Raw genomic sequence first — 17,289 nt, forward strand, 5'->3', positions numbered from 1 at the left:
GATTTCTATACACCAATGACAGTCAAGCCGAGCGCAAAATCAAGAATGAACTCCATTCATAGTTGCCACAAAAAGAACAAAAACCTAGGGATACAGATAACCAGGAAGGGGAAAGATCTCTGGAAGGAGAGCTACAAAACACTACTCAAAGAAATTGGATATTGACACAAACAAATGGAAAACCATTCTATGCTCATGGATAGCAAGATTCAATATCATTTAAATAGCCATACTGCCCAAAGCAACGTATGGATTCAACGCTATGCCTATTAAACATTCTTCACAGAACTAGACAAACATTGTCATTCTTCACAGAATTAGAAAAAAACTACTTTTTTTTTTTATTATACTTTAAGTTCTAAAGTACACGTGCACAACGTGCAGGTTTGTTACATATGTATACATGTGCCATGTCAGTGTGCTGCACCCATCAACTCATCATTAACATTAGGTATATCTCCTAATGCTATCCCTTCCCCCTCCCCACTCCCCACAATAGGCCCCAGTCCTGTGTCCAAGTGATCTCAGTGTTCAATTCCCACCTATGAGTGAAAACATGTGGTGTTTGGTTTTCTGTTCTTATGATAGTTTGCTGAGAATGACAGTTTCCAGCTGCATCTGTGTCCCTACAAAGGACATGAACTCATCCTTTTTTATGACTGCATAGTATTCCATGGTGTATATGTGCCACATTTTCTTAATCCAGTCTGTCACTGATGGACATTTGGGTTGATTCCAAGTCTTTGCTATTGTGAATAATGCACAGGAAAGCAAAAAAAGAACCCAAATAGCCAAGGCAATCCTAAGCAAAAAGAACAAAGCTGGGGACATCACATTACCCAACTTTAAACTATACTACAGGTCTACAGTAACCAAAGCAGCATGATACTGGTACAAAAACAGTCACATAGGCCAACGGAACAGAATAGAGAACTCAGAACTACGACTGCACACTTACAACTATCTGGTCTTCATAAACCTGACAAAAACAAGCAATGGCGAAAGGATTCCCTATTCAATAAGTGGTGCTGGGATAACTGCCTAGCCATATGCAGAAGATTAAAACTGGACCCCTTCCTTACTGTATTATACAAAAATTAACTCAGGATAGATTAAAGACTTAAATGTAAAACCTAAAACCATAAAAGCCCTGTATGACAACCTAGGCAATACCATTCAGGACACAGACACAGACAAAGATTTCATGATGAAGATGCCAAAAACAATTACAACAAAACCAAAAATTAACAAATGGGATCTAATTAAACCGAAAAGCTTCTGCACAGCAAAAGAAATTATCAACAGAGTAAAAAGACAACACACAGAATGGGAGACAAGTTTTGCAAACTATGCATCCAACAAAGGTATAATATCAAGCATCTATAAGGAACTTAAACACATTTGCAAGAAAAAGACAAATAATCCCATAAAAAGTGGGCAAAGAACATGAACAGACACTTTTCAAAGGAAGACATGCATGCAGAAAACAATCATATGAAAAAAAAGCCCAACATCACCGATCATTAGAGAAATGCAAATCAAAACCACAATGGGGTACGATCTCCCACCAGTCAGAATGGCTACTGTTAAAAAGTCACAAATTAACAGATGCTGGTGAGCTTCTTGGGAAAAAGGAGTGCTTCTACACTGTCGGTGGGAGTGGAAATTAGTTCAATCATTGTGAAAGACAGTGTGGAATTCTTCAAAGAAATAAAGACAGAAATACTATTCCACCCAGCAATCCCATTACTAGGTATATATCCAAGGGAATATAAATAATTCCATTATAAAGTTAAATGTATGCATGTGCTCACTGAAACACTATTCACAGTATCAAAGACATGGAATCAACCTAAATGCCCATCAATGATAGACTGGATAAAGAAAATGTGGTAAGTATACACCATGGAATACTATGCAGCCACCAAAAAAAATGAGACCATGTCCTTTGTAGGGACATGAATGGAAGCTGGAGGCCATTATCCTTAGCAAACTAACACAGGAACAGAAAACTAAATATCAGCATGTTCTCACTTATAAGTAGGAGCTAAATGATGAGAACACATGAACACAGAGAGGGGAACAACACACAATGGGGCCTATTGGAGGTGGAGGGTGGGAAGAGAAAGAGGATCAGGAAAAATAACTAATAGGTACTAGGCTTAATACTTAGGTGATAAAATAATCCATACAACAAACCCCTCATGACACAGGTTTACCTATGTAACAAAACTGCACATGTACCCCCGAACTTAAAATAAAAGTTAAAAAAATTGGCCGGGCGCGGTGGCTCAAGCCTGTAATCCCAGCACTTTGGGAGGCCGAGACGGGCGGATCACTAGGTCAGGAGATCGAGACCATCCTGGCTAACACGATGAAACCCCGTCTCTACTAAAAAAATACAAAAAACTAGCCGGGCGAGGTGGCGGGCGCCTGTAGTCCCAGCTACTCAGGAGGCTGAGACAGGAGAATGGCCCGAACCCGGGAGGCGGAGCTTGCAGTGAGCTGAGATCCGGCCACTGCACTCCAGCCTGGGCGACAGAGCGAGACTCCGTCTCAAAAAAAAAAAAAAAAAAAAAAAAATTAAGATGGCTTTTCTCAATGCACTATTCAATAATCTCTATCATGACTTTCCGAAAACCTATTTAGCAGGACACATTGTATACACTATCGGATGCCCAACCAAAATATATCTTCCATTTCTTTTGTACTAAGACTGTGCTGATTTTGTCCAGGTATATATGAGGAATGTGCTCGGGGTAAGTGAGTACCACTCTATCCTGAGGGTAAGAACTATACTTAATATAATTCACTCATGGTTAATTCATGACCTGATGTTAGTTATTGGTTTAGTGTGGGCATGTCCTGAGAAATGAGGCATGAAAGGAAGTTTGCTCAGAAGAAATGTGTCTCTGTGTGTGTTTTCCTTCTTAAATAAAATGAAATAAAATTTACAAGATGCTCTAGAAGTATTGAATTTACTGCCTTTGGTCAAAAGCTATAAGGGCAAGATGACTGGAGTTATTGTAAATATTTTATGATGACAAAATCCAAAGGAATTAGAGAAGCCCTTTTAGAAGTGCTGCATGTTTGAACTGCTGAAGTAATCAATCCTGGACACACTTGCCATATTCCAGACAAATTTAATTGAATATTCTGTTTTTTTAGAGTAGAAGACACCTAATGGACACTCCTATCATAGATATCTTAATGAAAATGTTATCCTACAGGCATGTTTATATGTCACTAGGTATTTATAAGTGATTAAATGCTTTTTTTGAAAACAAGTTCAAATCACATATTTATATGTGAGCACATCTGTTATGTTATATAGATCTAACATTTGTTATTTTTGCCTACTTGAGCCTATTTCCTTTTTTTCTATAATATATCACCTCATTTTTTTTTCAAGTCACTCTGTTCTTCTTCACAGACCATGTGGATCCTGTGTAGTTGACTCTGCCCTCCCATTCGTAGGTTGGGTACATAATCCAGGACCACATACATAGATTCGTTCAGTGATGTACAGATAAACCAAGCCATAACGTCAGGCTCAATTTGGGTATTTTCACTTGTGGGGTTCTTTGTATGGCAGTATTTAACCTAGAGCAAGTTGGCAGCCATCTTGCCACCACGAAGGGTCAGTTTATAGGAGAATTTGCACTGAGAAAATCACAGCTGCAGGAAGGAAAGAACATTCCTGATGACATTATTTGCCCTCTTGGATCCAGCACTGTCTAAAGAAGCAATAGTCCCAAACTTTTCAGTAATGTTAGTTAATAAATCCACTCCACATTGAATTTCTTCCATATACAATAAAAAAAAGTCTCACTTGACACTCCTGCCTAAAAGTCCTGCTCAGGACCTATTTAGAGAAGACTTCTTTCCTTATAATTCACTATATAAATCATATGGAACATATAGAACTGTTACAGTGGCATCATCATACTTAGATTATGATGCCTAATTAATTAAAATAAATAATTATTTTAATTAAAGTTTCCTAAGTAATTAAAAAAATTCCATAGGTCTTATATTGAAATTATTAATGATAATCCTAGATTAGATACATTTTTCAGCATACATTATTTATTAATTTCTTTTATGATGGAGTTTTTGAGTAGATAGACTGATGCCTATCAATAATACACATTGTTCTTTGAAATGATTTATTATTCTCTGTATTCACTGAATGTTAATCCTGTCTTTATTCATTTAAGTTTTTTTCCCGGATTGCTGTATTTTTCTTTTTAGACTTTTTCCACAGCTCTTCATATCTGAAGATAACACCTCTTCCATGTTTTTAATGTTTATCTATTGCCTTTAGCACTGTATAATGGATGATTAATTTAGTTCATGGTTTTTTTTTTTTTTTTTTTTTTTTGAGACGGGGTCTCACTCTGTCACCCAGGCTGGAGTGCAGTGGCACCATCTCGGCTCACTGCAAGCTCCGCCTCCTGGGTTCACGCCTTTCTCCTGCCTCAGCTTCCTGAGTAGCTGGGACTACAAGCACCCGCCACCATGCCTGGCTAATTTTTTTTTGTATTTTTAAAAGAGATGTGTTTTCACCATATTAGCCAGGATGGTCTCGATCTCCTGACCTCCTGATCTGCCCTCCTCAGCCTCCCAAAGTCCTGGGATTAGGCGTGAGCCACCACGCCCATCCTCAGTTTAGTCTGTCTTTTAATGCACTAGTTTAAGCTGCTATGTAAGTCATTAAGTTTTGCATGCTAGTTATCAATTTTTATATTTTAAAAGTTTATTTTAATTACTTTAAAAATAACAGCTAGGACAGCTATCAGAATATATATTCAGTTGCCTCAATGGATTCATATATCATAAACATTTTTAGTTCCTTAGGTGTCCTTCAATTTTTGCCAGCTGTTCTGTGCATTTTAAGAATTATGTTTTTGTATATTTCATCCATCAATTTTAAGTGTCCTATACACCTTAAAGAATAGGGGTATCTTAACCACCACTTTGCTCCACCTCTGTTTCTTTCCAATATAACTATTATTCACAGAGTTACCGTGTAACCTTCAACATTACTGATTCACTGAGGTTTTTCAGAGGGTGCATATTTTATTGGTAACAAGGTATGAAAACAGCATTTTTTAAAAACTCATCTGTGATTCTATTTTTCACTTTACCTACTTTCAATTTAGTTACCTTACTGCTTTCATGTTCCTTTTTGAACAATTATAAAATTTTAAATGAAAAATATAATACAAATAAATCTATAAAACAAAATAAAATACCTGTTTTTCTCTTCTTTTTGTTTGCAATTTACAGCATATTTTATATACCTTATGTTATTTTTGGTCTTTCCAAAATCAAGGTAGTATACATATTCATTTTTGGCCAAAAAAGTGACCCCCAAAGTGGCGATCCCTGAACTTAATGCTGATCTAGTGCTCTTCTATTTGCACCAGACAAATTGGAATATTCTGAATGTTTTAGAAAGGTCAAACTAAAGGAATTAAACTCTACCTTGAAAACCCTTTAAAGTAATTCTATCAAGGAATTCTCTAAATGAAGGTAAATATGTTGAAATTGATGAAAACTATGCTTTCCTACACATTTAATTCTGAATTCTGAAGTATTTTTTTTGTAATTGTAATAAAATTTGTTGATGGCAAATAATTTCTTATTTATCACACAAATTAACAGCATATCACTTGGTGAACATTCTACACAGAAGCAATTTGGATAGAATTAATTCATTTACATTTAGTAGCTTAGAAGATTTGTTTTACCTGTTTAAATGTGAGACATTGCCAAAATTACAGCAGACAACTACAGAGAAGAATAAACCATAACCTTAATATGGGAAGCTTATTTTCATTTTCAAACAAAGTAACAGATAATGTTCTCACACTATATAAAATGGATATTACTTACAGCTGCATCTGCAAAGGTCTCTTCATAAAACACTAGCATCAGAGCAAACTGTACAACTGTGTATGTCTTTAATAGCTGAGATGCAGATGATGAGAAGGGAACATCTTTCCCAGTGACCTAGGTAGACAAGAAAGAACCATTTCCTTTATATTGCTCCAGACTTATTTCTCTAACTGAAATCCACACTAAGAGAGATATTTAAAAAAATGTACTTGCTATTTTTTTTAAAAAAAAAGGCTAACATAATTTTTTAAAATAGAAACTTGTCTGTAAGTTAGGATACTTTTTTTCCCATTTTGAAAGCATGACAATTATGATGTAGTCTGCCTTAAAGAGCAGCATAAGAACTAATTCAGCAAAATGTGCAAATAATAAAGATAGTCAAAATGAATGGGATGGATCTTCCCTATTTGATAATATGTCCATGATCACATATGACGGCAAAAGCAAAGTAAAAGAAAAAAACAGAAGGTGGCCGGACGCGGTGGCTCACACCTGTAATCCCAGCACTTTCCGAGGCCGAGGTGGGCGGATCACTTGAGGTCAAGAGTTCATGATCAGCCTGGCCAACATGGTGAAACCCCATCTCTAGCAATAACACAAAAATTAGCTGGGCGTGGTGGCATGCACCTGTAATCCCAGCTACTCGGGAGGCTGAGGCAGAAGAACTGCTTGAACCCAGTAGGCAGAGGTTGCAGTGAGCCAGGACTGCATGACTGCACTCCAACCTGGAGATGGGGGACAGTCCCCCCCCCAAAAAAAAAAAAAAAAAACACACACACAGGGAGAGAAGGTAATCTTGGCAGTGTAGGTAATCATACTTCAAAGAAAAATACTATTTTACTGGAAACAACTTTTGTAAAGTTATTTATTGGAAACTTTAGAAAAGTTATTTCCAATAAACTACATTTTTACTCTAGCATTTGAGTTTCCCCAAAATGCTACACATCTATTTTTTTAATGCAGACTCCAGGACTCATATAACTTTAAAAACAGTATTCACTTTGAGTTATCTACTGACAAAAAGAAAAACAATAAATGGATCATAGCAAACAGGTTTTTGGAGTTTAAATATAAAAATTATTTCACCTATATCAAGTTGGTGGATGTTACACTACTAATTATGAACATAAACAAAAGTGTCTGGGAAACTTATTCCAGGCGGCTTTGGTAACTGAATGAGAAAATGTCATTACTTAGATTAGGATTTTTTCAAAATAGTAATATTTAAATAAAACCTCTTATTTTGTTTTATTTCCTTGAAACATCACAGGCTAATTTTATACACATAGTATCATCCTTGAAATTAAGAGTAGTTTAGTCTTCCTATTGTTTCTGCATTACTATACATAACATTTATTTGATAAGAAATCACAACTTATATTCTAAATGATTAAAAAGAAACTTCTCTTTCTTTTTCAGAAGAGTAATTCTGGGTGAAAACTGAGTTTTTCATTTGGGTTCCTCTGTTTTAAAGATCTGTTTTTTTTTTTGTTTTTGGTTTTCAATGTGGTTTCTGCATTTAATTCTTCTACTCTACTATAAAATGAATATAGCTATGGTTTGACCCAAAATCCATACTGTCTTGATGTGACTTTAGATACATCTGTTCTGGGGGCCTCATTTCTTTGTGAGTGGAGTTAAGATTAGACTGACTCATTCCTAAGGTTGCCTCCATCTCTATTGTTCTAGGACTCTACGTCTGAGCCGCTTGTATTTGTGAAGTTATGCTCTACACAAAGGCAGGCATTCAAGTGGATATGAAAACCAGCCTCTGTAGCTCTGCTCCACAATCTGGGCTCCCAGGCAAAAGGCAGTGTTCACCTGGGAGAAGGTACTCCTTTAATTGGCACATAGTTGGTGGACACTCACTAAGTTATGCACCACAGGACTGCATCTGACCGGGGGAACATCTTTTTACAGATTTGCATGAAAATAGCATATGTACAGGCTGGCTGTAGACCTGACAATATGAGACTAATCTTCACCATCTCCAATTCTGTGAACTCTATTTACCTCTGGAATTTCTTCACTTAGACCAAGTCTTGGTTTACCTGGACCCCATCCTGGTCCTTTAAATATGACAGACAACTTATTAAAGAATCCAGGTGTGGCCCAGAATGTAGTCCATATGTAAAATAAGTGATGGAACTAGAAAGAATAAAAAAGAGCTTATTTCAAATAAGATAAATAGGACAGAAAGAATAAATACCAAAGATTATGTATATTTTTTATTGTTCAAGGTAATTTACATATATTAAAACATACGTTATGCATGATTAGAGCAACAGAAATTAATGTGTAATTGCATTCTGTGCTATAATCTATTCTATGTACTGTGTACCATTAAGTGTGTTTCTGTCAGTATTTCTGAAGTTCAATAAAATTGTAATTTTGAAATGTAAAATCAGGGCAATTGTTTAGACAATCAGCAAAGTAGAAAAAAATGAGTTAAAAGGCTTTGCTTCCAATAGAATTAACTAGCACCCGGTGCACTCAACATCCCTCCCTAAGGACACCTTTTCTTTCTTTCTTTTTCTTCAAGACAGAGTCTCACTCTGTTGCCCAGGCTGGAGTGCAGTGGAGCGACTTTGACTCACTGCAACCTCTGCCTCCCAGGTTCAAGTGATTCTCCTGCCTCAGCCTCCTGAGTAGCTGGGATTACAGGCGCATGCCACCATTCCAGGCTAATTTTTGTATTTTTAATGGCGACGGAGTCTCACCACGTTGGCCAGACTGGTTTTGAACTTCTGACCTCATGATCCACCAGCCTCGGCCTCTCAAAGTGTTGGGATTACAGGCCTGAGCCACCACGCCTGGCCAATGACACCTTTTCTAAGTGTTGCTCAATGGATACAAAAGTTGAACATGGAAACATATAAAGATTGAATATCTGTTTAAAATTTTAAAATATAAATCTTTACTATATTGTGTTACAGACAACACATATTCATAAAAATACTCTAAGTAGTTTGTGATACCAGACTTCTGAGTATTAAATAGTCCGTATTCTGTAATTAGAGATCGAAAAGTTTTCTAATTGAGGCAAAAATTCCCTTTAAGTAGCATAACAGGAATCCCACATTCTTTAAATATCGTGCATTTGACATGGATAGAAGTTAAAAGTGGCCAGGCACTGTGGCTCACACCTGTAATCCCAGCACTTTGGGAGGCTGAGGCAGGCGGATCACAAGGTCAGGAGATCAAGACCATCCTGGCAAACATGGTGAAACCCCATCTCTACTAAAAACGCACAAAAAAATTAGCCGGGCGTGGTGGTGGGCGCCTGTAGTCCCAGCTTCTCGGGAGACTGAGGCAGGAGAATGGTGGTGTGAACCCAGGAGGCGGCGGAGCTTGTAGTGAGCAGGGATCGCGCCACTGCACTCCAGCCTGGGTGACAGAGCGAGACTCCGTCTCAAAAAAAAAAAAAAAAAGAAGTTAAAAGTGTGCCCACATGTGATAGGTGTTCAATAAATGTTTGCTATTTATGACATATATATGATCATAATGCACCAAGAGACTAAAAAGACTCCTAGAGGTTGAGCATCAGCTATAGACTCTAGAGACGAGTTCTATGATAATTATAGAAAGAAATTAATGGAGAAAGAAGTTTTGGCTTTATCAGAATTTGTGATTTTGCTAGTATTTTCATTGTGTTTTGAATGAGTTGAACCATTAAGATTACAAAAAATAACTTAAGAATTTATTAAAATATCATAATAAGGAATCTGAAGCAATTAAGAAATAATTTAGAACAACCATTTATGCCTAATGTTCCATTATTGGAACGCTAAGCATGTGGGAGTTATTTATATCCTACTACTCAAGGTCATCGCCAAGGTCTAATTGGAAAAATTCAAAAAATTGCAAGCTCAGGCATAAATGGTTAATGGAATAGATCTGAGGAATAGGTAAATGATAGGTGGAAACTTCACCTGGGGCTTTGCAATAATAATGATACAGAAAACTAATGTGCTTATAAGTTATAATGTACATTAATATACTTATCTGTTTTTTAATTTTGGAAACTGACTACAGTTTTTTTTCTATCATTCTAGACACAAGCCATGAAAAATACATGGTAATGTTTTAAATGAAAATATTGTTTTTCACTTATTTATTTCCCAGTGCTCTGAAAATGTGCGATACCAAAGGAGGGCAAGGTGAATTATTTATGCCTAATAATAAGGAAAACAAACAAACAAACAAAACCCTATGTCTGTTGGAAGTCATCCTAAGTTGCCTTGATGCCTCTGCAGAATAGGTGAGAAATTTACCTGTATATAAAGGAATGGAGGTGAAAATAAGTGAATGTTTTTGTAAGTTCAAGTATTCCTAATTATCACAACTTGCCGGCTTGACATTTCTGACAATATAAGTGAACATGTAAAACACTAAACCTTAGACCCACTTGTGACAATTACAATGCTGAAGGAAATGTGAGGGGAAAGACCTGGAGGATTGAACCTAACACGGTTTCAGCAGCTGTCCATAAATACCTGTGATTTTCTGACCACCGTTCCTTTCAAAATACTAATCATCCCACTATTTGTGCAGCTCTTATTGTATTTAATATTCACTTTCTCATTCTGTCTCAGTTATAAACCCCCTTTTTCTCAGCAAGACTGTACACTCCCAAAGCCTTGCCTCTGAAAGAAATCACCCACCAACCAGCAGCACTGGCATCATATAGGTGCTTGTTTAGAAACACAGGATCTTGGAACAGACCACAAAACTACTGAACAGAATCTGCATGTTAGTAGGATCCTCTGATTCACATGCACATTAAGTTTATAAAATTCTGCCCTAGAGGATAGAGATGAAGTTATCTATCTCTTTTTTAATGACTGCAATAAGGAGACCACTCCTATATGAAGAAAAGGTAGCTTTCAATGTACTCTTTCTCAATTGGTTTTATTTACACAAAGCTTATTATTAAGAAAGGATCCAAAATATTTGCTTATATTCTCCTGAGAGATGGATCATATTCTTAGTAAGTCTAATCAAGATAGAGACACAGAGAGAAATGCCACGTAGTTGAGAAGAAAGAAGAGAGATAATTACCTTTCTTCTTTTGGTGTACGAGGAGATAAAAATACCTTTCACTGAACAACTGAAGGCAATCTGTTACGGCCTTTTATGTAAAGAGGTAGCACAGTGTATAGGTTAAATTGAATTCAGCCAGTCTTGGGCTTAGCTTTCAACCCACCTTGGTTAAGCTTACAGCTAACAAGTTTTGTAATTTTGGGTGAATTATTTAAATTCTGGGAACCTTGGTTTCCTCCACCAGAAAATGGGAATGAAAAGAGCCACTGCTTTATAAGGTTTTAGTAATAGCTACATTAAACATTTTTCTGCTGCGCTGTTAGCAGTGCACATGGTAGAAGCCCAATAGACGTCAACAATTTTGTTATTTCAACTTTCACTGAAACTCAAAGTAGTCTGGAAAAGCTGACCCAACATGAGCCAGTAATTTCCTCACTTACCGAATGTTGTAACCAGTCCCCTGAACAGAGCTGTCATTGACCAACCTCTTCAGCTTTTCAAGTATTCTTATCTTTTTCTCATTTACGAGTGCCTAACCCCAGGAGTATTTGTGGTGGTCTGACTCTGACAGATCGGAGCTTCACAGACATTCCTGATTTCTCTAGTGCCAACCATTGAGACCAATGAACAACCAGTACCACATGTCTAACAGAAAACTGGTCCAGTCCGACAAGTCTTAGCAAGTGAGGTAATGCACAGACTTAACCAATCTGTAATAGTTCCTGACACTTGGGTCCAAGAAGAGTAACGCAAAGCCCTCATGTTGAATTTCTAACCAGAGTCATGCACCCTGGAAACAAATATTTTTCTTACTGTGGGTTCAGCCTTAATTATACATGTTACTATTGCTCCTACTGAATACATGAATATATTTCAGGTCCATTCTGAGAAAGGATATGTTTAGAAGCCATTTTCTTTGTCATTCTAGGCAGTAGACATATTTGAAAATTAGTTATTTTAAAATATATTTTGCCTGATTTGATTCAAACTTTTGTTTGTGTGATAGAGTTATATCTAAATTTTTTATAGTTAAAAACTTTTTTTCAGGTTAGTATAATATACTATCACTTTTCAACAGCTGATTTTTCTCTTAACTGTAAGATTTATGAAATGATATAAATGCAGAAAAAATAAAAAACAAGTATGTTACCTGCACTCTGATTGGTTCAAATGTATTAATGGGATGTGTTAAGCCATATACAACTTTTTCATTTTCTGCTTCAAATGTCCCTGGAAGATAAATATTCAGGATATGAGATTTGGCTTCCTGTAATTGAGGGAGATGATTTAATTTTTTGATTTTAATACATTTTACTTACCAAAAATTCTATCCCAAATAATAAGAACACCAGCAAAATTTTTGTCTATGCAATAACGATTTCTGCCTATGAGAAAAAATATTAGAAAATTTTTTTTCAGAAAAATAGTTATGCTTTTTGAGATACCTTCATCTTGTTTTTAGAACATATTCATAAAATTCAGATTTAAGCAAGAGTATAATTTCCCTAGAAATGTCTTCTCATTTACAACATCAGATTTTATTCCCTAATAAAGGAATTTTTATTTTTATTTTTCAATTAATTGTACTAAAAAGGGGAAGTGTTTTCTTAAAGCTGTATGTATGTTTTCTTGTCACCATTTTTCAGTATAAAATGGAATAAATGTAAATAATTTTTTTCAGGACCTTTAAATAAAAATTAAGAATGAAATGATATCAAAAATTACAAATAAGAAATAAAATAAGGAAACAATGTATGTAAATGTGTTTTTATTTTAAATTTTTGATGAGATGTCTCTCTATCCCTTTTCTCTGCATCTGTTTCAGGAAGGAAATTTTCTACTTAGAGTGAGACTTGACTAGTTTTTTGAAGATCATAAAAGCCATATAAAAAATAAACTACCCTTTGCTGGGCGCGGTGGCTCAAGCCTGTAATCCCAGCACTTTGGGAGGCCGAGGCGGGCGGATCACGAGGTCAGGAGATGGAGACCATCCTGGCTGACACGGTGAAACCCCGTCTCTACTAAAAAATACAAAAAACTAGCCGGGCGAGGTGGCGGGCGCCTGTAGTCCCAGCTACTGGGGAGGCTGAGGCAGGAGAATGGCGTGAACCCGGGAGGCAGAGCTTGCAGTGAGCTGAGATCCGGCCACTGCACTCCAGCCTGGGCGGCAGAGCGAGACTCCGTCTCAAAAAAAAAAAATAAAAAAAATAAACTACCCTTAATTTTTTCAAAACTCATATCATATATATTTTCCTACTGCCAAATAATCAAATTATAATGTAAATAACTGGTTATTATTTATTTAATACATTTTTTATAAAACTTAAGTAGACATGATGATATCCATATGACTGTAAATCTAAAGAAAAAGAATAATTAATTAACCAAACCACAACCCCAAGAAACTCAACTATCCTGAGTTCCCATTCCTTTTCCTGGTTTCCATGTATGCAACTGCACATTTGAATGCACAGATACAAGGAAAAATCTCCCATAGTGTAAAAGTAGAGATAGATTGGCTGAACAGATGCAGACACTGTTGCTATATACATGGTTTATATAATGGTTCTGAATTAGTAAGGAAGAATTTTGCCCCTTAAGGAACATTTGGCAATTTCTGGAGACATTATTGGTAGCCACACCTGGGAGGGGATACTAATGACATCTAATGGGTGGTGGCCAGTGAATTTGCTAAATTTCCTACAGTGCACAGAACATCCTCCACAACAAAGAAGTATCTGTCTCAAAATGTCAACAGCGCTGAGGTTGGGAAACCCTGATATAAGCAGGTGGGAGTGTAGGAAAATGCAGTCAGAGGAAATAGCATCTGTTTCGTTTTGTAATGTGGACTTGTTCTTCTTGGCTCCTTCTATTTCCTTTTATAGGGAAGGAACTGCAAGTGTATAATCCCCTTGGCCTCTCCACTTCCTTACTAATTAGAGATGCTTCTTGACTTACGGAGAGGTTATGTCTCAATAAACCATCTAAATTGAAAAACATTGAAAGTCAAAAATGCTTTTAATCAGGGTGTGGTGACTCAGGCCTGCAATCCCAGCATTTTGGGAGTCCGAGGTGGGCGGATCACCTGAGGTCAGGGAGTGTGAGACCAGCCTGATTAACATGGTGAAACTCAGTCTCTACTAAAAATACAAAAATTAGCTGGGCTTGGAGGTGTGCATCTATAATCCCAGCTACTCAGGAGACTGAGGCAGAAGAATCGCTTGAACCCAGGAGGTGGAGCTTGCAGTGAGCCGAGATCGTGCCACTGCACTCCAGCCTGGGCGACAGAGTAAGACTCTGTCTCAAAAAAAGAAAAAAAAAAAAAAGCTTTTAAATAAGCCTAATCTACTGAACATCATAGCTTAGCCTAGCCTGCCTTAAATGCGCTCAGAGCACTTATATCAGCCTGCAATCTTAGGCAAAAATCATCTAATACAAAGCCTATTTCATAAGAAAGTGTTGAATATCTCACATGGTTTATGGAATATGGTACCAAAAGTAAAAAAAATAGAACGGCTATATGGGTTCTCAAGGTATGGTTTCTACCGAACATGTATCACATTTGCATCATTGTGAAAGTGGAAAAATCAGAAGTTGAACCATCATAAATCAGGGACTTTCTGTCCTCCCTGGAGTTGGAGAATGACTGTTGAGTTTCTAAGAGGAAGTCGCTTGTGCTCTCTGCCCTGGCCTCTCCTCCTGTGGAAGCCTGTGCTTCTGCTCGGCTCCCTGCCATAAACATAGGGCCCTGCCCTTCTTGGAAAGGCAGGGCTTCAGGGATTCAGGGTTGCCGAGGAAGACTAGAAACATAAAAACAGAACAATAGCACTTACTCACGTATTTATTTTACTGGCTTCCTTCTCTCAGTATTGTTTGTGAGATTTATTCATGTCATTGCATATAGCAATGGTGTGGGCATTTTCATTGTTATATCATTTTCCATTACATGTATGATATAAAATTTATCTGTTCTACTGCTGAAAAACATTTGAATTATTTCTGTTTTTTCTGTCACAAATAATGCTGATATGCACGATTGCTCTATAGGGCTCAGGGTACACAATGTGAACATTTTTGTTATTACTTAAGTTGGTGTCTTTAAACCTTAGGCACTAGCCACTTGGGATTTTCTCCTTGTCAGGGAAACACAGCTTATATTGAGATTGTTCAAGGCCTTAGGCAGGAAGGTTTATTGGGCTCTCCTTAAATCAAAACAGTTTTCAAGACCACTAACTCTCTGCCTGTAGATAGGAATGACCTTCAGCCCTGGGTCGAGGAGTAGCCTTTGACAGAATCCTTTAAAACATAAAATGTGCATCTCCTCAGCTGGTTAAATCATTTTCTACTATAATGGAGCTATGATTTAGGTAGAACGAAAAATCCAAAAGTCAGATAGATAAATCCCCCTACTCCACCCCACCAGTTCATACTTTGGAGATGAGGCTTGTACCAAAGAAGATAGAAAAGAAGAAACTATATTTATTTGTAAAACATGGGCTGACTATATTGGGGGATTGTGATTAAATGAAGTAAGGCAAATAATAATGTAATTTTTAAAGAAATTAAGAGGAAAAGAGAGAAGAAATAGAACTTCCTTACCATGATGAACCCTATGATGGCTAGGAGTATTAAGAATCAGTTCCAAAGGACCAAGGTTATTGATGACCTGTTTAAAACAGAAGGAATATTTATACATACAGTTATCATTAAATGTGTATTAGTATATAAATACTCACATTAGAAACTCACATAAATTAAGAGATATTGCAAGTTTCAGGGTTGGTATCAGAGAGTGGAAAAAAGTTCCTCTGAAATCTGGAATTCATATAAAGACAATAGTAATCTCAAAACTCTATTCTGAGAGGCAGCATGGTGAGTATGGTGTCATGGTTAAGAGCTAGACTTTCAGTTCAGCTTCAAGAATCTCCACTTATTACTGTGTGATCCTGGGGAAATGACTAGGTTTTCATATCTCAATTTTCTCATCTTTAAAATGGAAATAGTAACATATCTACATAATAATGTTGTTCCGAAGATTATTAATGTTACTGTATTACATACCACTATCACCAAAGCACAATTCCCTTAGGTTTCATGTTGTGTTACAGTTTTTGCCTTTCAACTATGGCTTTGATTATTTATGAGAGCAGGGCATTACTAGGAGAGTGAAAACACTGTGTTATGTTTCCTGGAGTTACTTCACCCTGTAATCAGCCATGCAGCAACAACTTAATATTGTATCAGTAATCTATTACATTAGGGTGATCCTACTCATTCAAATAGAATACTAAATCATCTCTTACCTTTCAAGGCATCGTCTACCATTACATCTTAGAGGTGCAATTCAAAGTCAAATATGTAAAAGGGCCTTTTTTTCACAATTAAAGTTACTTCAGTATCTAGTGCCTTACTTTCTAATTAATTCTCACAACATTTCTTAGTAAGAATCCCCTAGTTCTGAGTCTGTAAATTCTAAAAATCGTAGGAACCAGGTAGGTGTCATGAAAAAAGTACAGCAGCCCACATGTAAGACATTTGGTATGTTATATTAATAATATTGAACAACTTGAACATCCACCAACCATGGCAGATACCAAGATATTTTACTTTTCTTTATTCACAATCTAAACTGATTTGTTAGAGCCTACCAATGAGAAAATCAATACATTGTCACGATATTTTAAGACATGACTCACTTTTAGGGTTAGCTTCCATTTGCAGGATATATGAGGAATAAAGAAATGAGTTAAATGATGCTAAAGGGAAAAATAGTCACTGACAATTATGACGCTGATATGAATTTGATAGTAAGTCAGTGCTGTGGGAAGAAATAGAGAGAGATGGGACTGTTTAAGATGAAAAAATATTTAACACACATAACTAAATTTAAGGTGTACACCTTGTTTAGATATTGATTTGAACAAACCTAACATAAAAGACATTTTATAGGCAATAAAGAAAAATGTATTATAAACAGGGTGTTATTAATAGATGATAGGAAAAATATTATTTTCATTGGGAGTTATAAAGGTATTGCCATTGTGTTAGAAGACGTGTTTGTTTAGAGTTGTATAACTGAAATATACATGAGAGGAGATCCAGATTTTGCTATGAAATATTTTGGCAATGAAAAAAGAAAGAAAAAAAGGATAACTGATGCAAATAAATCAAAATCTTGAGTTTTGAAACAAAATGATGGAGATATATAAATTTATTCTGTTATTCTCTAATTTTATGAATGTTGGAAAAAATTTAAGTTAAAAACTTAAACAGAACAAATTGCTAGTAATGTCCATAAATGCTCACTAAGCCAACTGGAAAATAATAGATTGCCTAAGTCTC

General features: G+C 36.3%; 1 protein-coding gene across 7 annotated transcripts in view; it reads right to left on the bottom strand.

Annotated features, from left to right (window-relative positions):
- The window catches only part of LOC105475614 (alkylglycerol monooxygenase), a 423,463-nt gene that overhangs the window by 248,057 nt on the left and 158,117 nt on the right, over nt 1–17,289 (bottom strand). For 5 of the 7 annotated variants that reach the window (XR_011622194.1, XM_011731037.3, XM_011731035.2 and 2 more), the window contains exons 6-10: nt 15,547–15,613; nt 12,267–12,332; nt 12,098–12,177; nt 7,918–8,052; nt 5,902–6,018 (exon numbers count right to left, since the gene is read on the bottom strand). Coding sequence is in view for 6 of the 7 variants with exons in the window: in XM_011731037.3 (XP_011729339.2) it covers nt 5,902–6,018; nt 7,918–8,052; nt 12,098–12,177; nt 12,267–12,332; nt 15,547–15,613 (465 nt within the window). In the remaining variant the exon portion in view is untranslated. The remainder of the gene's footprint in view (nt 1–5,901; nt 6,019–7,917; nt 8,053–12,097; nt 12,178–12,266; nt 12,333–15,546; nt 15,614–17,289) is intronic. The other 2 variants (XM_011731038.2, XM_011731039.2) reach the window with 2 other exon arrangements.

The sequence above is a fragment of the Macaca nemestrina genome, chromosome 4, assembly GCF_043159975.1.
Source record: "Macaca nemestrina isolate mMacNem1 chromosome 4, mMacNem.hap1, whole genome shotgun sequence".
In the NCBI taxonomy this organism is placed as follows: Eukaryota; Metazoa; Chordata; class Mammalia; order Primates; family Cercopithecidae; genus Macaca; species Macaca nemestrina.